The sequence below is a fragment of the Penicilliopsis zonata genome (genome assembly GCF_001890105.1).
Source record: "Penicilliopsis zonata CBS 506.65 unplaced genomic scaffold ASPZOscaffold_39, whole genome shotgun sequence".
Taxonomy (NCBI): domain Eukaryota; kingdom Fungi; phylum Ascomycota; class Eurotiomycetes; order Eurotiales; family Aspergillaceae; genus Penicilliopsis; species Penicilliopsis zonata.
Genome location: NW_019208943.1, coordinates 26375 through 47030, shown reverse-complemented (window position 1 = coordinate 47030; position 20656 = coordinate 26375). Strand labels below are relative to the sequence as shown.

The following is a 20656-nucleotide window of genomic DNA, read 5'->3' as shown; positions in this document are numbered from 1 at the left end:
TGGACCATACCCCACAGATAATAACAAGATAAGATTGACAGCGGCCGGTCTGTTGACAGAGAGCCGTTTCCGATTCCCTTTGGTAATAGTAATAATGGAACCAAGCGAGACCCAGAAGCCGAAACGCACTTCCAACGCGTAAGTGTCAGTGTTTCACTCTAGATTAAATCATTCTGACTGTTCATCAGATGCTCTGCTTGCCGACAGAGCAAGATCAAATGTTCGGGCACGGATCCTTGTGCCAACTGCCAGCGACGAGGGATCAAATGCCATTTCCCCGATGCCAACAAGGTCCTGGTCGACGAAAGGTCTGTGGTAGGGTTCGTCTGCCAGAATCAGTCAGGGTCCTGGAATAACAAATGTCTTTGGTTCTAGAATCCTCCAGAGATTACTCGACCAGGCCAAGCAGCAGCAGCAGCAGCAGCAGCAGCAGTCAGACATCACCCCCAAGTCGCAAACGCCTTCCACTACAGGAAAACGAAGCGCTGATGTGGCCTTTGGGCCGATGGTGGACATTGACAAATCCGAGGCATACTCTGGTAAGTGGATATCTTGTTGGTCAGGTTGAGCTAAGACGAGTAGCAAGCACCGGCAGTCACGATGATCATCTGCCTGTCTATCCTCATCCTCATCATCTCGAGCGGAGTGTCTGGGCGAATCCATTTCCTTCGCCATCTCGGACAGTCAATGGTCTCTACAAGGGGAAGACAGGCTGGAGTAGGTCATTATCATCATATCATCGTCAATACATGGTACTGACAATCAGTCTGGCTGGCTCCTACATCCCTCTGGTCCATGACAACTCGTCTTTCCCTCATGATGGCCGAACATCTCCATCTTGAGTCCCCATCCCGAGTCCCCAGCTCGTTGGATAAGGAAGTCTACCCTCTCACCTGGAGACCAGCCGCAGCAGCAGCCTCTGGGGAAGAGCCACCGGATATCAGTAGTTTGCCATCTCTAGAGGACGCGCTGTACCTGTTCAACACGGTGAAACACCATCTCGATCAACACTATCGATTCTTCGACGAGGATGCTTTCACCATGCATCTTCACGAGTTTTATACCGGCCATTCCCTCCACAAGGCCACCCAGGACCGTCTTTGGTTTGTTCATTTCCTGCTGGTGCTGGCCTTTGGAACCGCGTTTCTCCGGCGCTCTCGCAACACTCGCGATCCCCCCGGCTCCAAGTTCTTTGTGCGCGCCATGTCTCTCTTGCCTGACTATACAAACCTGTGGACCAAGGGCTTACTGGCTGTCGAAGTCCTGGCTTTGGCTGCCTTGTATCTCTATTCTATTGATCATCGCGAGTTGGCCAACATTTATGTAAGTCTCACCATCTCTCCCTCTCTCTCTCTCTCATGTGTTCATCCTCATATGTTTATCGGCAGGTTGTCCAAGCTATACGAATCGCACAACTGGATGGGTTACATACAGAACTCCCTGAGGATGAGTTGGGAGTCAAGACGGTGAATCGCTGCCAGAATCTCTGGTGGACGCTCTACGTGATGGATCGGCATATATCGTCCTCGCTCGGTCTCCCCATGACAATTCAAGATAGTGACATTACAACCGTTTTGAATCCGGCTCCAGCTGGAGGAAGATCCTCACGAAGGGATGCGACTTTCAGGCTGCACGTCAAACTGTCGTATCTATTCACATCCATATTATGTTCTATTTACAAAAACAGGAGAACGGAACTGGGCGCATTCCTCGACAAGACACGCACCATTCTGCAGGCCATGACGGTGTATGCCCGGGAAATCGAAGAAATCGTCTTTCCAAGGAGAGGATCGGCCTCGGTGGAGAGCATGCCCAAGGGAACCAGGTATATCACCTTGTTATATCACCAGTGCGTAATAGTGGCGACACGGCCTCTTTTGCTTTCTATCTTGAAGGAACGGCTCGAGAGACTGGGCCAGCAAGAAGACGACTGGCAGAGTTTCCTGGCCCCTACCAAAGCCTTGATCTCGACGGGGATCAAATCCGCCGTCAAGACCTTGCAGATTCTGAGCGACGAGGATAGCCTGTTGGGTGAGTCTTCAATAGCCTCAACCCCCAACCTATAGAGTAAGCTGATTGGTAGAAATCTTCCTTCCATTTGAAATGGAGGTCACATACGGAGCGGCCCTGCATCTGGTCATGGCCAATACTTTGTTCTCCCGTGCTACCGAAGGCGCAGAATATATAGAAAAGGCTCATATCATTCTAGACGAGATGATCTCCAAGGGGAACAGACTAGCCATTGCTCGCAAGACAGAGCTGGCTCATCTGCAAGGCCTATTCCATGAACTGAGCATCCAGATCAAACATTATGGCCTGCAGGAATTATTCCTCACCACGCCCGAGCAGACGGACCATGATGAAAACGGACCAGATATGCACCCTCACCATCAGTCCTCAGGACAGACCCTGGATCATTATAGCAAAGCGCAGGGCTCACCCTCTACAGCGCAACTACCAAATGGCGTGGAGATCTTGGATGAGATTGGGATCTCATCGTACGAGTTTCTATCAATCATAGAGCAGATCGGTGGGACAGACCATAGTGTTTTAGACTCGATGTAGAAAGAGTATACTTATGTCTCATTCCATACTTATGATATAGTACTGTGGCTAGCTATCCGTCTCAGACTTATACCCCAATGAATAGATAGATTTACATCTAGATATATTCTAGGTTTGAAAAAGAGTAATCATCTATTTGGAATGAAATATACTAGTCACTTGTTTGATACTGGTCTGGACGTCTAGATAAAGCCATGCCTGTTACATATAAACCACAAACCCTAACCCTAAATTCCTAGCTGGAGTTATTTGCACAGGAAAAAGCAGCAGACCCTCCACTGCTGCTGTACGACTGGACAATGCTCATGACCGAGCCATAAGTGCCGGCAACCATGAGGAAGAATCCAAGGACAATGATGAGACTGCACCAGGCCACCATGAGGAACCATCGAGGTTGAGATGCCGTTCGTCTGTCGGCGTTGCCCCAATTATCATATAGCCACATCGCCCCCATGGGTTGCATACACATGACGGGGCCCAGCAGGGCGCCAATAAGAGACACCAGATCATCAAAGACGGGGATGGTGCTGGCAATGATCCAGGCAACGACGGTGATGCCAAACGTACAGCTGAACCAGGTTATCCAATGAGTTGGAGTGTTGCTGGTGAGATGGCGAGAGCCTCGAAGGAGATGGATGAAGATGAACTTTGCAGGGATCTAGCAATCAATCAGCCTCAATCGAATTGAAAAACTGCAATAGATATTACATGAGTAACGATCGTCATGGTGACAAAAAGCCCAGGCAACGCGAAGCCATAGCTGACGATCTCAATGACACCACCGGCCGAGCCCAGAGCCGGCGAGGAGACATAGGATCCGCAGTAATAGTACATCACACAGCCGACAATTGTGTACACGAGTGTGACGCCGGCTTGACAAGTGATCACGGCGGCGCCATACTGTCTGGGGTTGCGCATCTCGGACACAATCGAAAAGAAGCCTGCTTGTCAGTACTGACGCCTAACCCTAACCCTAACCCTAGACAGCAGCTTACCAGGGGTTCCGGAAAACGCAAACAAGAGATTGGAAACGGCTGCAATCGTCTCTGCAAAGCCAGAATCTCCGACCACTTTCCAGTCGGAGACCCAAGGGCTGTCGGAAGCTGGTGCAGCCGCCGGTCGATCCTCCAGGCCGACGGCGATTGTGACCATGATGACTACCGGATCAGTATCAAGGAATGAGTTCAACGCAGAGGGGAGGTTTGAATACCAGCGGAAAGAATACACGGCAAACCAACCCAGGCAAGCAAGCCATGTAATGCGCCCCAAGGTCCGGATACTGCTGAGGGCAAATCCGACGATGGCGGCGACGGAAACAAAGACGGCGGTGCAGGTGGCATGGGAGGAGACGGCGTTCAAGCCGATGGAGAGACTCAGAATGGCCGAGCCACTGTTGAAGATATAATAGAGACAGAACGCGGCAGACAGGAAGAGGCGCCCAGCCACGCCAAACATGATGGACCCGGCATCGTCGATACTGTACGTTTCGCGATGCTTCATTTTGAACTCACCCACGATATAGCCCGACCAGGTCGTAATGGCGCCAATGACGATCATGCAGATGATCCCGGGCACCATCCCCAGCACATCCAAAGCGGATGGAATTGCGAGCACCCCGAGCCCGATCTGCGTCTTCATCATGAGGATGACGGTTCCCCAGAAGCCGACGTTGCGGAAGTTGGGTCCGTCTTCTCTGATTTCACCAAACACATCGTCATGGGTCTCCCCCTCCAGCTGGGATGGCACTTGAGGTTTTTTGTCCTCGGTCATTTTGATAAGTATGGAAGAGGATGTTTGGTAGGGGAGATACTGAAGACAGACAGACTCCATCTACTTTGTATGAGTTTATATGTGTTTATATGCAATTAAATCATTGATAAGAATGCACCAATGACATCAATGTCAGTTCTTCAGGCACAAATTCCCCGCACCGTCAGAGGCGATCTGTGGGCCTCGGATGAGTCTCGGATGAGAGCCGTTATAGATAGAGATCTCCAGGAATGCTACTCTATCAGTGATTAGGACACTTGATCGGTAAGAAAGTTTCCATTACAACATTTCATCATAATCATAATATGTTACTCGAGTTCTTGAATTTCCGTCAACATGGACTCAATAAACAATTTCTGGTTGTTCAGAAAGTGTCGGATGGTCCCAACATCAAACGGCCTCTTAGCGATCTCCCGCTCCCTCTCCTGCTTCAACTGGTGGCGGATCCGCTCTTCCAGAATCTCCAGTCGATACTCGGTGTACTGCGTGTACAGTTCGGAAATGTTACTGATGCCACGCACTCCCACCAACACCGTTTCATCCTTGACTAAAGGTGACTTGGGCCGGAAACAAGTCACCATACTGATCCGTTCCCGTCCTCCAAGCGCCTTGAGGGCTTGGTGTTCGATATACCGGCCCTGCATCACCACGGCGGTTCCCTAGAAAGGATCAGAAAAAAAAAAAAAAAAAAAAGGAACAGATATAGCAGGTCAACTGAACTCACCATGGCAGGCCCCCGGACCTTGATGATCTCTCCACTGGGCATTCGCAAGGCCGTTTCTCCACCCACCATGCCGGTGCAGTCCGACAGCATTGTCACACAGACAAACGGGAAACTATCGTAATGCCACGCAACGGCCGGCAACTCATCGTCGTTTGCTTGATTCTGGTGCAGCAGGAGATCCATGCTGGCGTTCTCATCTCGGATGGAGATGTTGATATTGGCAATTTCATAGTCGATCGAGGGGACCAGGTCGATTCCGGCCACCTCGGAAATACGGGCCAGAGTCTCGGGGGATTTCCATGCTGCGTAGGTGAAAGGAGCACGTCTATCACCCAAGAGTAAGAACAATGATAAGAGAGTCAAAGTATTTCAAGTACGTACGCCGAACCCATGCCTCGGATCATATTCTTGTTAAACGACGACGAATACTGACAGTCGGCGAGCACCCGTTCATCGAAAATCTCCGCCCGCATCTGTTCAATGGCCTCCTGCGAAAACAGAGGGAACGGGTCCGTAGCGGCATGGGGGGAGATACCGTGTCCCTTGAGGCCGATCTGTTCCATCGTAAGGATGGACTTGGGAGGCTGGAAGGTCAAGTGTCTGGCGGGATCAAATGCCTGCCGCTCGGCCACCTTGGCCCCGTCGATCAAAGACTGTGGCAGGGCATTGGAGGGTCGTGTAGCTTTCTTGGTGACTGGACCAATCACCACGGGGGGTTCGATATCAATAAAGGACGAGGTAGCAATGGGGGCCATGATATAGTATTACTCGCAAGCAGAGCAATGACTTTGCTATCAAGACAGCAAGATAAATTATATAGATTATATAGCCCTTCCATCCATTAGATCTGCTATCGTCCGAATGATCTATGAAAATGATAATGTGATCTGATCAGTTGTGTATAACCCCGCTCTGCTCGGGTGGCTTCCGATCTCTCCCACTTCGGCATATCGGGATATCTGGGGTTATCTATAGCTTCTTATCTTCGGTTCGGATCGGTTCGGCTTCTGATCCGGCGTGATATTAAACATGAGAAAGATATAAAGTATAAAAATGGAGACCTTGATACAACAATTTCCTTGACAACTTCTCATACAGACCTTCAATCTTTAAAATGCCTTCAGTCGACTTGAACGAGGTGGCAGTTGCACTGCGCACTGCCCGGGCAGAGAAAAAGCCCATCGATACCCCGACCAAGACATGGCCTAGCCTAGATCCCGAAGACGGCTTCAAGATCCAACAAATCAATTCCAACCATGCTATCAGTACCGGCGACCGGTTAGTCGGGTACAAACTGGGCAACATCGCCAAGGTGATGCAAACGGCGTTTGGCATCGACCACCCGGACTATGGATTCCTGCACTCCAGCCTCTTCCTCTACGAAGGCACCTCGATTGCTCTAGACAAGTTCATCAAGCCCTACGTGGAGCTGGAGCCGGCGTTTGTCCTCAAGAAAGCGCTCAAGGGTCCCAACGTCACCGTGGCCGACGTCATCAGCGCCATCGACTATGCCATTCCGGCCATTGAGATCATCGACTCGCGCGTCAAGGACTGGGCCATTGACCTGCCCGACACCCTGGCCGACAATGGCTCCACAGGCGCAGTCATCCTCGGCGGGACGCCTCGCCACATCACTGATCTCAACCTGAGCAACATGCGTGGCTTCCTGAAATTCAATGGCCAGGAGGTCATGGCGGGCAACACAAAGAATATCCTGGGCAACCCGTTGGCTGCTGTTGCTTGGCTGGTGAACCGCCTATCGGCGTATGATATCGAGTTTCAGCCGGGCCAGCTTATCATGCCGGGGAGCTGCTTGGAGGCGGTTCTAATGGACAAGCCGGGCCATTGGTCATGTACTTATGAAGGATGGGGGACCATTGAATTTGAGATTGTATAATCAACACTCGTGACTGAGTTATTTAAAAAAAAAATCAATGATAACATATGAGTAGTGGCAGTCTGAAATCTTTTGATCCATAAACTGCTTGAAGTTGGGGTAGCTCAGCCCTAATGGAATATCTCTGGCGGGTTCATTTTTGGCCTACCAATGGCCTTTTGCGGGGGCGGCCCCAATAGGTTATGAGTATTATGCCCTTCCTAGCTGGATGATTGCTTTATCCACCAGAATGTGAGCAGCTTAGCTTATAGTAAAGAGATAAAACACCCACATTTATTTCCCCTTTTAATGAGAAAAATCATAATGCTATGGTCTCCTTTCTAGGCCACTTAGGGTACTGGTAACCCACCACGCAGATATCTTGCATTTCGCTTACTTTTGTATGAAATAAATAGAATGATAAGCCTTTTTTCCCCTTTGGTAGCGGTGGTCGAGCCGCTGCAGCTTCTGTAGACATCACTACAAAGTTTATTTCATCATAGTATGATCATAGAGTTCACGCTAGACAGGTTTATTAATCTATTCCTTCCTGTCCTACCCTATAGCCTGCTGTATAACCCTGTGCTATTAATCTTGGTGGTCTGTCCTGTGTTATAGACAGAGCCCCTTCAAATACACCTATCTAGCCAGACTAGCTGCCAGTAGTCCTGGAATATAGGGATACCAAAACGTGGGCCTTAGGAATCACCTTAGAGATCATTTGATAAATAAGTAATTGTTATATAAAGATCCTTTCTATATATAGTACCTTACCAGCATTATACCTATCACAGGGGCTTTTGAACATGTGCAGATAACATAGAATCATTTCCATCTCTATCTGAATAGCTCGGAGTATATATCCAGAGTTGAATATCTTCACCTTGCAGGTATTAGAAAAGATTGCCTTTCGAGGCAACCTTTTATGATATCACAGTGTTACACAACTGAAGAAAGACGCCCCATCCAGTATCAAAAGCCCTCACTCATAGAATTGGACAATATACACATATTCTCAAGAATGAAGATCAAGTGGTTAATTTATGAGGCCTCACAAATAGGCGCATGCAGAAGGGGTGTCCAGACTTTGTAGTGGCGCTTTTTATTCAATTAGATACTGAGATGAAAATTGATCAACAATTGTTGTACTCATATGACGTCTTGAATCAATATGTCCACCTAGGATGTAGATTTTGCAGGGAGTGAGAATACTATAAGTAGGTCATTCTACCACCGAGTCTGAGAAATTCAAATCACTTCATCTTTAATCAACTACACAGGCAAATAAGCTCCATCAACTCATAACTTTCATAATGTCCTCCCATGCAATGTCAATTACCTTCACTTGCCAAGCTGATGCGCTGGATATTGTGGTATCAGTACTAGCAAGGCACAAAACCGATGATTATTACGCATATGAACGAGGAGAAAAATGGTACATGGGCCTTGGAAATCAAGCATCATTGGTGGTTGACTCCGAAGCGAGGAATATGACCATTGATACAGAATCTGGTCGAATATCGCGCCCAATTGATGGATCTTCGGTCTCTGACATTGTGAGAAAATTCATCTCAGAGAACGTGAAAGTCGGCTATAAGATATTTGGCCAGGCTGGGTTCAACTATGCGGCACATATTCGAGGGCAAGCATTCAGACCTGGCAACTGGCCCCTTCTAGCCCTGCTTATTCCCCGCATCGACATTCTTATTCATCAACATTCTGTGACCGTTAAGGGAATTGATGGCGAAGAAGTCAAGGCCTTATATCAGTCAATTCGACTTGATACTAGTGGCCCCTGCCTAGTCTGCCCTCAGGATGGTTTTGCCATTGATACTCGGGACGTCAAAGGCGAATACTCCGCTAGAGTTGAAAAAGCTTTGTCTGACATATCGCAAGGGTTATACACGAAGGTTATTCCGTCTCGTGCATTGGAGATTAAGCACAAGATCAACATGCCCGCTACTCTGCTTGCCGGGAGACGATTCAACACTCCCGCGCGAACATTCTCCTTGAATCATGGCGGCTTCCAGGCCACAGGCTTTAGCCCAGAGCTAGTGATGTCACTCGATAATGGAAGGGTAGTGACTGAACCCTTGGCTGGAACGAGGTCACTCAAAGGAACCAAGAAAGAAGTCAGGAAGTTGCGCGACGAGCTGCTAAACGACCCAAAGGAAATCTTGGAACATGTTTTGTCGGTCAAAGAAGCAACCACAGAGCTTCAAAAGCTATGCCTACCAGACACTATCATGGTCGAGGATCTCATGTCAATCAGATCGCGTGGCTCTGTTCAGCATCTGGGTTCTCGCGTTGCTGGGACTCTATCGCCAGGAAAGGATATGTGGGATGCTTTTGAAGTCTTGTTTCCGTCAATTACGGCATCAGGGATTCCAAAGCATGCAGCTATTGAAGCCATCGAAAGGTTGGAGGATAGCCCGCGAGAGCTCTACTCTGGCGCCGTTTTCATGATTGAAGATCCAAAGTCATTTGAGGCGGCACTGGTCCTACGCACTGTGTTCCAGGATCAGAATCGTACATGGATCCAGGCTGGAGCTGGCGTCATTGCTCAGTCCAACCCGCAGCGAGAACTGACCGAAACGTGCGAAAAGCTGGCAAGCATTGCACCATATGTGGTGACAGATATTTAAATTTAGAGGCGTCTAAATCGTAACAATTACTTCTATAGTTGAAGCTATCATAAGAGGAGTGAAATCTATTTAGGGTTTACTTTTGATCAATATTATCTACAATTAAGGTAGAATCTACATAGTCATTCTAATCTTGCTAGTTCATTATTAACAACTAGGTAATATTATACCTACACATGAGCTAAGTATATCCTGCTAGATCTACATGAGGCCTGACAGTTATATAAACATATAAATATTGAACTGTAATCATTTCACTGGGCTCTAATAATCTCTAGTTAGTCTCTCAACCACTACAATGCCCTTGATAGTAGACTACTCCATGCCATAGAATAGTCAATGACTTATTTACTCTCATTTTAAGTAAGTGATTGCTGAATCTACTTCTGTATCCAACTACTTCATATATTATATGATAAATCATGTTATGATGTAGCAAAAGCTTGAGGATGAAGGGGTGAAGTGGTATATGTATTGGCTTTAAAGAGAAAGTAGAAAGGTAGGTGGGCTTATAGCAAATTATCTATTCCACCAGCAGCAATAAGGACATCTGGTAAGTCGTTCTAATACTATTATCCCTATATCAAAATATGGTAGTCATGTAGAGATAGAGAATAGACGATAGCTGGTCAGTACATGATATAGATAATGGCCAAGCTGTTACATTGTTGAAAGATGGAGAACAAGCCATGGCTTAGGGGTCTTCTACTAGCAGTGCCCTATCTCTCAGGGATAGGGTCTAAGGCAAAACGTAGAATAGAAACCAGATGCAATGTCGATTGGCCTTGTCCAGATAGACTCAGTGCAGTTTGCCTTTTCCCATCGCCTCGCGCTATCCTACATAACATCATCATACGTTATCATTCCGCTGGGCTTATCCAGGGCCGTGTTGCTCTATTATATAATGACCAGCTTGAGCAATCTTGAATTCTTTTTTTGGGGGGTCGAATTCTTCTGCATACTGCACGGCCATCATATCCTGGCCTGGAGTCTTCCTCTCCTATCTTTGCATATGCCAGTTTGTTGGTCAATTTAATGAATACTATCATACCCTCTAGCACCGCAATGTGTATCAGCGATGCTGCCCATACCGTCAGCACTGGATTTCATCCAACTAGTATAAATAAGGCGGGTGGTTATTGCACTACAAGAAGTATGTGACTCTCAATAGCCTTGCTATATCCAGTATGCTGGATATAGATGGATATTCAGATATTCCATACTACAAAGGCTTGAACCTTATATTCAATAGTAATAACGAGGCATTCAGTTTTCAATCTAGACAACTTAAGATAACATAAAAATCAAATTATGGATAGAAGATCAATCATGTCTTTTGGCCCCATACCGCACCGAAGTCAGCGAGAAAAACAGATTCCCTGCTGCTGCCTCCACCATGGCGTCTAGATAACGCCACTGGGCACTGCTCATGCTCGACTACTGCCGGTCACACTGCCGCAGGTGTCTGATCTTTGCTGTGACTTTTGACTCAAAATCCCACACCAGCTGCATCGTCAGATCCTTGGCGAGCGGTGAGTGGACCCCCAGCACACCCTCTAGGTAATGCACTGCGTTAAGAAACAGGGCGCCCTCCTCCACAGCTGCATTCTTCTCCCTGTTGAAGGAGAACAAGTCATTAACGAGTATGATATGATCCATCGCGAGATTGACTACTTCCTGCACACTCGCTAGCTCTGCTGTCTGCAGGTCTAAACGGTTTCCCCAGCGTACACATGAGGATACTGTGCTAATATAGATAAGACTAGAGTTGAGCGCTAGACAATTTCTGATCAGAAAGAAAGTAAACTTACTCCGCTGCTATATCAGAGGCTCGATAGTCAAGGTAATCTCGCAGATCACCAAAGTTGGTCCGTTGTTGCTCACGAGTGAAACAAACCCAGGTACAGAAATGGGCCAACACAACCCTCAGCAGACCATGGCAGTCATCCAGCAGTTCAGAACCAAAAGTGAGCGAGGGAACCATTTCTAGGGTCGCTCCTGGCTTTTCCTTCCTTGACAGGCTAAGGAGATCTTGCATGATGCTGTCCACTACTGTCTCGCCCTGGTATCATCAGCATATCTTCAATACTTCCAGGATCTAAAACATCTTTTTACCTTACATACTGCTTGTGCTGGTTTGAATTCCACAACGTCTGTTTATAGTAAGTAAACTCCGGCCCCATCCTTCAAGAGAACCTTACCGTCATGTGTCCAGAGAAGGAGAAACAGCTGGGCAATGATCTGAATGCGCTCTGGGGCTGAATTAGGAGCCATATATATGGCCGCACTGACAGACGTGTCCACGAGAAGACGCTCCTTGTGGTTAGAGGTTGGATCAGCCGCATTTGATTGCGAGAACCAGTCCGGCAACCGTTTGTTAGTCTGGGTTCGTAGAGCCCGCATGTCCCGAACGAGCTCCTCGCAAGCCAGGATCGCAAGCTTCCAGTACCGGCATTGACGGGCAGCGGGGAATGTCGTTGGCCAGGGAACACCAAATGATGGCGGGTGAATGACGATGTCATGGCGGTGACTTGTTGATGGAACTGGGTCGACTTGGAGGAAGGAAAAGATATGATTTAATGGGATGACAAGAGTTGGGCCCATAGGGAGGAACCATGACTTTATCGGTTTAACCTATCTACCCTGTGGCTTGTGCCAGAGATAGTGTACTAGATGAGAGATATAGTTTCCCATTGCTTAGGGTGCTAGTTAAGTAAGCAAGATTGTCATGAAAATGTTTTAAGATAATTAAATATATATCGCTTAATATATATCGCTTAATATATAGCTAGGTATAGATCAAGTTATATATAGTTATATTATGTCTACCGGTGTAGATATTTAGTCTTCTTTCACCCTTACATTAGCCACCTAATAGCATATAGAGATACATGACCACCATAATTCTATGCAAGGCATTGTGTAATATTAAGTATTAATGATATGACATTTCTGTCTAATCCTGCCTGGGATAAGTCCCTTTCTCTGACCTATACTACCTATCAGGTCTTCTATCGCCTTTCTCCCTACCATCTTGTCAACTGCCCAGGCTTACGACTAGGTGGTATCTTGGGTATACTTGCTGGTCTCATTTCTCAACCCATCGTAGGCCAAGATGCCCGCCTCGGGATTAGCCCATATGTTCAGGCAATGGTTTAGAAGCAGCCAATGTGCAGCCATCCGTGGCAAGGTTCCCTATCTTCACCAGGCTTTGCGTTGTGCAAGGCAGGTATAAGCTAGGTTATTAATATAGACTCATAGCTAGTCAATCTCAGGTTTATTGCTCTTCATTAACTATAAGTAGCTTAGCATTTTATGATTCTATAGTTAACTAATTCTTCTTTATGCCTCTCCTGGCTTTAGAGAGGTCTATTATATGATTATAAAATAGTTAAGTTAATCCAACTCACTCTTATAGCTATAAGTACTCTAGTGCACTAGATATGCTGTACTATAGAGGTCTAGATGCATCTACTCACTGCTAATTTCCAAAGACTGTGGCTGGAATCACAGTTGTTACATTGCTGGTAATCTTTTAAGGTAATCAGGATTAAAAATAACTAATAGTAGTAAGTATCTAATCAGATATGTATTTGGGTGGTCTATCTAATGCAGTGTAGATCATCCCACTGCTCTTTTAATGTGAAAGAAAAAACTATCATTCTTTGAGTACTTGATATTCATGCATACAGTGTAACTGATAATATTATTATTATATATATAATATCTGAATTAGTGTAAGGCTAGGCCTGGGGATGCTAAACTACCAGGAAAAAAGGGCAATTTAATCATGATCAAGTTGCTTATAGTCCCTAATGTTGTTTATACAATTGACTGGGAGCTCAAGACATGTAAAGTAGCATACCCTCATAATTAGGATGTGAAGAGCTGAGAGATTTCAATAATATAAATAAAAAAGCATAGATCATCTAGCATAATTCATACTATGAGTCGTGTAACTCCCTTACTTTAATGTAGTAGACTCTTGATGTAGTGCTACAGTCCTCTATTATGCATGTATCCCTTGTCCGTCATACATAGAATATAACAAGGGATAGGGTGGCACTTGAGCAAACTAGCTCAGGATCGCCTATGGATTTGGAGTTTATGTGGTCTAAGCAATAGAAATAAAAGAATAATATTGATATCGGCGGCTTCATACGAAGAGAATCGAACGGGGAGGGAAGGGGAGAGGAGAGAGAGATGCGCCGCGAGGTGCGACAGATATCTCTCTCCCCAGGAGGCTGAAAGAGGAATGGCTTCGTCCATTCACCATGTTGGCCTGAGGCACTCGTCCGTCTGGACGACCTCGCCGTCGCCGTTACAGAGTTGATATCCTAGAATAAATTTATCTTGAGAAGTTCTCCTGACAGATCTATATGAAATGCTTAAACTGAACGAACGATCTCTCCTATAGCTGCGTTGTTTTATAATGAAGGCTCATACTATGAGTATGGGCAGTTTACCCTGGCACTCTGTCTCCCTTTTCAAGATATTCCAGCATAGCTTTCACAACAGAAGATGCAGTAGTAGATGAGAAATGATATCACATGCAGGGATAAGTAGATTTCAAGGGTAAGAAATGCCTTTTAGTATGATAATATAAAATAACGGTCCACCTGTGGCTAAGACAATGCCATATAACTTTACAGAGTACTTCGCGTAGATCACAGGATCAATGATGTGGTAGTGGAGATGGTCAGGAAATAAGCATTGGTCAAGGACCTACTTTTAGCTAAATGAGGCAAAGATTCTCCCTATATGAAGCCAATAATAGGATTATATTGAACTGACTAACTAGATAACTTTAAGGGCCGAATATTGTCCATATTTGATGAGTGCGCAGTAGGATTAGGCCCTGGTAATACGTGAATAATAGGAATGTTAAGAAGAAACGGTCAATAAATGGTCAAGTAAACAATGTAAAGAGAAACCGTATATCCAACGATGGATATCCGTATATCCATTGTAGTCAACACCTACTCCATAATCAAGCCCAACTACTTTTTTATATTCAAATAGAAAATACTCTTGATGGCATTGAGATAAGGTTAACTAAACAAAGAATAAAATCATATAATAAAATATGTTTATTATTTATTACTTATTTTTGTGTCAAATGCCTATATAGTCTGGATATCTAAATACTAGTTAAACATTAAATAAATATTATCTAACTGAATATAATGATAGTATTTGAGTTGTTAATGAATTAAGCACACTGTTCTAACTCTTTAGATTAATAGTCACCATTTCTCATAACACTTCCCTATAATATACATCCTCATAATACTGCTGATTACCTATCTGATTATTCTTACTTATATTGAATTTAGCCTTGCCAAAGCACTAAAAGTTTGTTTAGGTGAAGCCCTGATTTCTCACATTTAGGAATGCATTCAATTCTGAACATGGAATTAGGCATGGACATTCAGGTTTATTTCTGTCACAGTGTGTCCCTAGGAAAGCTGTTGGATGCCCACAGAGTAAGTCATGCGAAGCTGCTCAAATCTGTTTTGCCTGGCTGCCCTTTAGAAATAGACTAACCTAACGAATTCCTATCTGGCTTAGATTGAGCTCTTCGAGCAAGATTCTCATTGCACCCTACTTGTACTAGTAGTTCTAACTAGTTATGTTATCCTAAGACTATTTTTCGGTCAGTCCCCGCCCCTTGACAGGGCTGATAATCCCTGAGCTTGCGGATAAGCTTGCGGATAAGCTCAGGCCCACCAGAAGGCAGGGCCACATCATAGGTAGACCTGATTAAAGCTTGAACCTGAACCCCACGAGAGTCTTCAACAATTTGACCAGGAGGCATTGCTACGGCAGGGCACAGTAGTATTTCTCTATATTTGGTTACTGGACAGCTGATCTGCATAATACTAATCCGCATGAGGTATGCTGCTCGGACACTATTTTAGTCGAGTTACAGCCCCATCATTGAACTGGGGGCTGAAAAGCCTAATTGGGTTAGTGTTGCACTATACTAACCTTTTGTAGTAATCAGTTCGCTGAAATTCATGTCGCTCCCGAAATTGATGATGTCAGAGCTGAAGTGGTAAACAAACCTTTAATCTCGACCATAGATATAAAGCTAGCTAGCTTCCTAGGGTCCAAAATCTAAAAACAGAGGCAGAATTATCCATTATTCCACTTTAAAATCAACAATTAACTCGACAAACGCAATGGCTATCGACAAACTCTCCGCGGCAAAGCTTATCATCTACCTCATCCTCGTCCAACCGGCAACATACGCCCTCTTCAAACATGGCAAGCCTGGTATTCTCGGTTGGCTCTACCTGCAGATGTTTTGTGTGCTTCGCATTGTTACCGACGCTATGACTCTTCACCCGAACAATAACAGCGAGATCACGTTGATCCTCAGCAGTATTGGTCTGTCGCCGCTGTTATTTTCCTGTGCTGGCATTCTTCATGAAGCGTGAGTATCCCAACCCTAAACCCTTATTTTTTTTTTAAAGTAATATAACCCTAGGGTGTTCTAACCGTGTTTTAGGAGACTCGCACGCAATCCTCGGCTTAGCCATAAACGAGAATGGGTCTACCAGATCCTATACCATATTATCATCTTTATGGCCACCGGCCTCGTTGTCGTGGCTGTCATGAGGCTGGAAAATAAAGGCCCTGGTTCTCTCACCAATCTCCTTCTCAGGTGCGGTGCTGGTATCATCGCAACTGGTTGGTTGGTGCTTTCAATTTGGTCTCTGATCTCTCTTCGTTCGAGTGTGGTCAAGGCAGCCCCGACATTTGAAGGGGGGAGAATTGTAAGACTTCCATACCAGTCTATCCTGACCTCTAACTAACGGAAACTAGCTCCTTCTAGGGATTGTCTGGGCGCTCCCCTTCAACGCTATCCGTCTTGTATATGCTGTGACCTCCCTCCTACTTGAAGCCAAGGCTTCCAGTTCCGTATTCCTGACCTCGACCGCCATCGAGATCTGTCTAAGTGTGGTGCCCGAGATGATTGTCGCCATCATCCTTGTCGTGGCAGGCGTCAAGACCCGCAACATGAGGCGAGACTCTAAAATGCCATGGAAGTATGCTCAGGTTTATGAAAAGAATGAGCCTGTCTCCGAGACTATGTCTGAGGATGCTCCATTGAATGTGCCTGAAGCTATGCATGAGCCTACCACGGAGTATGTGCCGCAGCATATGCCTTTACACCTGCCTCCTGTGGCTGAGCCAGAGTGGCAGGCGCCGAATGGGCGATATGAGCAGTATTGATACTTGTATATATATATTTTCTAAATAGAGATGTTTTATGAATGGAACTATATGATGATACCATAACTGTCTCACATGTACCTAATGTGATATCCATTATGACAGCCTGACATATACATATAATATCTCTATTCCATATTAGTATAAAGACCCTAAATCTGAAGTTTAGTCACCCTAAGTTATTAACTATAAACAATCTGAAGTTTTTGATAGCATTGAGTAGTTTATTGTCACTATATACATTAGATATGGAGTAAACACAAGCTTCTTAGTGATGGTACTATCTAAGTACTTAAGAACAATAGTAACTCAGAGGTCTGGTAAATAAGGTGGACTCACTTATTATGCCACTAAGCCAGACCCTAAGCCTATGTCAGTTTGATTTACGCAGTGTATTATTACAATATATCTAACGTCCGATCAGACATAAGTATACAGGACATCCCGCTAGCCACATGTTATTTCCCTGCATTTAATACTGCCTGGCGGATACATCGTGCAAGGCTGCCCTACTCTCACGGGCCTACATGAGCCGGGTAAGAGTAGTATAGGCAAGAGGAGGGCTGCTGTCCTGAGGATCAATGAACACCATATTTATTATATGGCTAGTTGCTTATCTTTTGGCTATAAGTACTGGCAGTGGATTAAATGGTCTATTCATCGCTGGGTGCAAAATGGGACGTCTGGAAAGTCTGAAGATGCTGCTCGAGCTCGGGTCAGGTACTAATACAAAAATTTGCTTGGAAAAAACGAAGTTCCGAGCCAACAAGACAATAAAAAGCCTTGACTTCGTGGTATGCTCTTTACCTCTGCACTGTAAATAATCATGAAGATTTTATGCTTTTGCTAATTGGGGGAGGAGCAGGTATCAAAACCATTGATGATAAAGACCAAACGACAGCCTTTATTGTGGCAGCTGATCCAGGTGTATTGCAAATAAACCGTTTCAAAATAGGTATATTGATGGGATATACATCAAGCATCTATGGATATTGACTATATGATGGTACCGGTGCATGAAAATATGAAATCATATGCTATTTATTTATTCTGTTCTGTTGTCAGCCTTTAAACGCTCCTTATATCCTGGCCACTCCAACGCACGGGTAGTCATCCACCTCCAGCTTGTGCCTAGTCGCCCACTGGGCATTATGGATGAGTCCCGGGTGGAAGCTGATGATGTGCATCTCGTCTGGCGAGATGTCCTTGGCTATCTACTGAAGCAGCATTGTACCCGCGCTCTTGGTCAGCTTGTATGCTTGCCACCGAACGGAGGGGGCAAGTTGTGACTGGTATAGCATGTTGATGACCTGCAAAGAGACATGGAAGACATGCCGGAGCCATGGTCAGGGTCACCCACTAGCTAGCACCGAGGCGATGAAGCGTACCGGCCCACGATTTCGCTGCTGGTACAGCCCCTTGACCATGTCAATCAGCCTGCGCACATTGACCTTGTATAAGCGCCACAGCAAGTTTGAGCCCAGATCCAGCAAGGGCTTCTCGTCGGCAAAGTCTGCGGCGCTGAGCACAAGTGTGTCGATAACGCAGTGCTCTCTGCGGAGTGCCGTCCTGGCGAAGGGCGGGGGCTCGACGACAACAGACTCGCCGGGCGAAGTCGGTCTCAATACTCTACGTGCCCGTCGTCCAGTGGTTCTTAGGGTTTAGGGTTTTCCTTCAGCAACCGTCTGAATACCCATGTATCCCTGTAAGCAGGGAAGGGTTAGGGTTAGGGTTAGGGTTTATATGTAGCCATCCTAATCTGGTATAGTGCACGTGCGCAGGCTAGCCCCTCCAAGCTAGCGCCCGCCAGCGGAAGCTAACGATTCCAGGTTAGACTCCGCCGCCTTCCGCCCAAGGCACCATCTCCAGCCAACTGGCCAAATCGCCAGTGTCATCACCGTCCAGGTCCCGCCAAGTACACACCTGGCGCCTATCGAGCCTGAAGCAGCGCAGCGGCACATCCGCACCGTTCGCGGCTGCCTTGTCGCGCAGATGGTTTGTGCCTTGTTCTGGACTATGTAGCGCGGTGTCGCAGAGGCCGCGGCATCTGGGATGCGGCACCGGCGGACGAGTGGATTACAGCGTGCAGCGACAATGTCGACGTGATCCAACCTATACAGCTAGTGATGGTGGATATTGATGAGTTTGGTAAGGTTTGATGGAGCTGACTATACCTGAGCAAGCTTAGTATAAATTAAAGAGCTGCCAAAGGGGTCTAAATACTAATCTTTCTACTTATCTATCTTATTTGGTCAATACTTTCTTCTCTAGAGTAACTGCCAGACCAACCAAGCTGCCACACCTAAGTACATATATAGTAAGATGATCAATAATACCCATTATTTTATATAATGCACTATTAGCCTTGAGAGAAAGCTCTAGCATTGATAAAGATAAGGCATATTTGATCCATTGGTAAGTTTCCAACTTTTACTACAAGCAACCTATCCCAATATAACCAGATTATGCTGGTTCTTAGGTTATATAGTATAAAACTATATGTATCCTCCCCATAGCCTTTACTCTGACATAGCCTTTTAGCTGTTCATCTCCTAAATTCTGGACATAATGCCCTAGGTAGTAAGCAACTTGATGTTTGTCTTAGATAAAGGACACAGAGGCCCATATGGAGGACCTTCTGAAAGAGTCATATTTATATACATAATCTCGATGATCCACATTATGACCTACTATACCTGGATCAATTATCCCATGACTATACACCTCGTGGTCCAGTGAGTTTCAAGCTTTAATACTGTATTTACGAGTTTACGAAAAGGAAAAACATAAGTCAGCCTTGAATGACTGTCTTCATGAGTACTGTTACTCTCACTAAACCATGTGCGAGAAATGACACTCCAATCACCTTACAATATGTAGAATCCTGGAATAAGACTAGGAGACAGAGTTAGCATAATACGCAAAGCAAACAGGCTAGAGCTGGAACCAGGCTACTGGCGATCAGGAGTCCCAAAAGACCTATTAAAATAGATCATGACATTGTCGAGCGGAGCTAGTTTCTCGCATCCAGAGATGAGTATAAAGCTTGGACTCCCTAATTCGGAACAATCTCACCCTGATTATCCCCCATCATTTTAATATCCTCGCACAACAAACGACCGCTTCTGTCAGATTCAGCTTGGGTCCTGTTATAAGGCTAGTTGCCAGCCCTGGTAGTTTTGTATGCTTTTTCAAGATTATTCAGTTCACTCTAGGATTGGAGCTCGTCAGGCTGATGATGAGGTGTCTTATGATATCTTGAAAATTTTGTCAAACATGACATTGCAAGAAGCTCTTTTCACAGTCCTAGATTAGGGTTACGGTTAGGGTATTCATAGATAGTCAAATAGTACTTGCTTTAGTATTATTCTGTGTTCATGGCAGAGGGAAGATATACAGCTGGCCTTTTTAAAAGCTAGATCTAAACCTAAGCAGTAATGACAGGTTTTAAGCAGGACAAGTTATAAGCAGGACAAGTTATAAGCAGGACAAGTTATAAGTAGGACAATGTATAAGCAGGACAAGTTATTTAGCAGTAATGGTCAGACCATGTCATCTGATCCAGCCACACGGAAATAATGTGGAGATACATGGGGGAACCAGCGCGCTAGAGCCTGTTATGCGCTTTGACCCCCGCCTTGAGTGCGCCGTAGAAGCAGATAATTCAGTTTCTAAATTGACCTTGGACTATATGATCAGGTCATTGCTGAGTGATACTGCCATTTCCATGAAATAGCCTACTGGACATTAATTCATGACGACAGCAGAATATAGCGCGGCAATACCACCCAAGTCGCAAAGAGACCAAAGCGCTTTTCCGTGTTTTTAGCAAGT

The 20656-nt window shown here is 45.6% G+C and overlaps 8 protein-coding genes across 8 annotated transcripts; 4 read left to right on the top strand and 4 right to left on the bottom strand.

The window, feature by feature from the left end:
* Positions 1-94: 94 nt before the first annotated feature.
* On the top strand, positions 95-2565 carry ASPZODRAFT_20775 (hypothetical protein; the record flags this gene model as incomplete). Its single annotated transcript, XM_022727667.1, has 7 exons — positions 95-138; positions 189-308; positions 376-539; positions 583-717; positions 767-1323; positions 1389-2031; positions 2084-2565. 7 exons carry the CDS (start codon positions 95-97, stop codon positions 2563-2565), a joined length of 2145 nt encoding a protein of 714 aa, XP_022576639.1.
* A 235-nt stretch (positions 2566-2800) lies between these two features.
* ASPZODRAFT_20774 (hypothetical protein) lies at positions 2801-4335 on the bottom strand (the record flags this gene model as incomplete). Its single annotated transcript, XM_022727666.1, has 3 exons — positions 2801-3223; positions 3274-3506; positions 3561-4335. 3 exons carry the CDS (start codon positions 4333-4335, stop codon positions 2801-2803), a joined length of 1431 nt encoding a protein of 476 aa, XP_022576638.1.
* A 308-nt stretch (positions 4336-4643) lies between these two features.
* Positions 4644-5944, bottom strand: ASPZODRAFT_2122771 (hypothetical protein; the record flags this gene model as incomplete). The annotated part of the gene is made up of 3 exons (XM_022727809.1): positions 5441-5944; positions 5060-5384; positions 4644-4994 (listed from the first exon to the last, which is right to left on the bottom strand). The coding sequence occupies exons 1-3, from the start codon at positions 5812-5814 to the stop codon at positions 4644-4646; spliced, it is 1050 nt and encodes a 349-aa protein (XP_022576637.1). The 5' UTR covers positions 5815-5944.
* A 229-nt stretch (positions 5945-6173) lies between these two features.
* On the top strand, positions 6174-6956 carry ASPZODRAFT_147752 (hypothetical protein; the record flags this gene model as incomplete). Its single annotated transcript, XM_022725294.1, has 1 exon — positions 6174-6956. One exon carries the CDS (start codon positions 6174-6176, stop codon positions 6954-6956), a length of 783 nt encoding a protein of 260 aa, XP_022576636.1.
* A 1292-nt stretch (positions 6957-8248) lies between these two features.
* ASPZODRAFT_147751 (hypothetical protein) lies at positions 8249-9580 on the top strand (the record flags this gene model as incomplete). The annotated part of the gene is made up of 1 exon (XM_022725293.1): positions 8249-9580. The coding sequence occupies one exon, from the start codon at positions 8249-8251 to the stop codon at positions 9578-9580; it is 1332 nt and encodes a 443-aa protein (XP_022576635.1).
* Positions 9581-10903: 1323 nt separating this feature from the next.
* ASPZODRAFT_105738 (hypothetical protein) lies at positions 10904-12184 on the bottom strand (the record flags this gene model as incomplete). The annotated part of the gene is given in 4 exon segments (XM_022720918.1): positions 10904-11006; positions 11019-11327; positions 11392-11632; positions 11782-12184. 4 exon segments carry the CDS (start codon positions 12182-12184, stop codon positions 10904-10906), a joined length of 1056 nt encoding a protein of 351 aa, XP_022576634.1.
* Positions 12185-15765: 3581 nt separating this feature from the next.
* Positions 15766-16822, top strand: ASPZODRAFT_20769 (hypothetical protein; the record flags this gene model as incomplete). The annotated part of the gene is made up of 3 exons (XM_022727665.1): positions 15766-16019; positions 16095-16362; positions 16412-16822. The coding sequence occupies 3 exons, from the start codon at positions 15766-15768 to the stop codon at positions 16820-16822; spliced, it is 933 nt and encodes a 310-aa protein (XP_022576633.1).
* Positions 16823-17901: 1079 nt separating this feature from the next.
* Positions 17902-19162, bottom strand: ASPZODRAFT_147748 (hypothetical protein; the record flags this gene model as incomplete). The annotated part of the gene is made up of 5 exons (XM_022725292.1): positions 17902-18036; positions 18211-18451; positions 18746-18934; positions 19112-19124; positions 19159-19162. The coding sequence occupies 5 exons, from the start codon at positions 19160-19162 to the stop codon at positions 17902-17904; spliced, it is 582 nt and encodes a 193-aa protein (XP_022576632.1).
* Positions 19163-20656: the final 1494 nt, after the last annotated feature.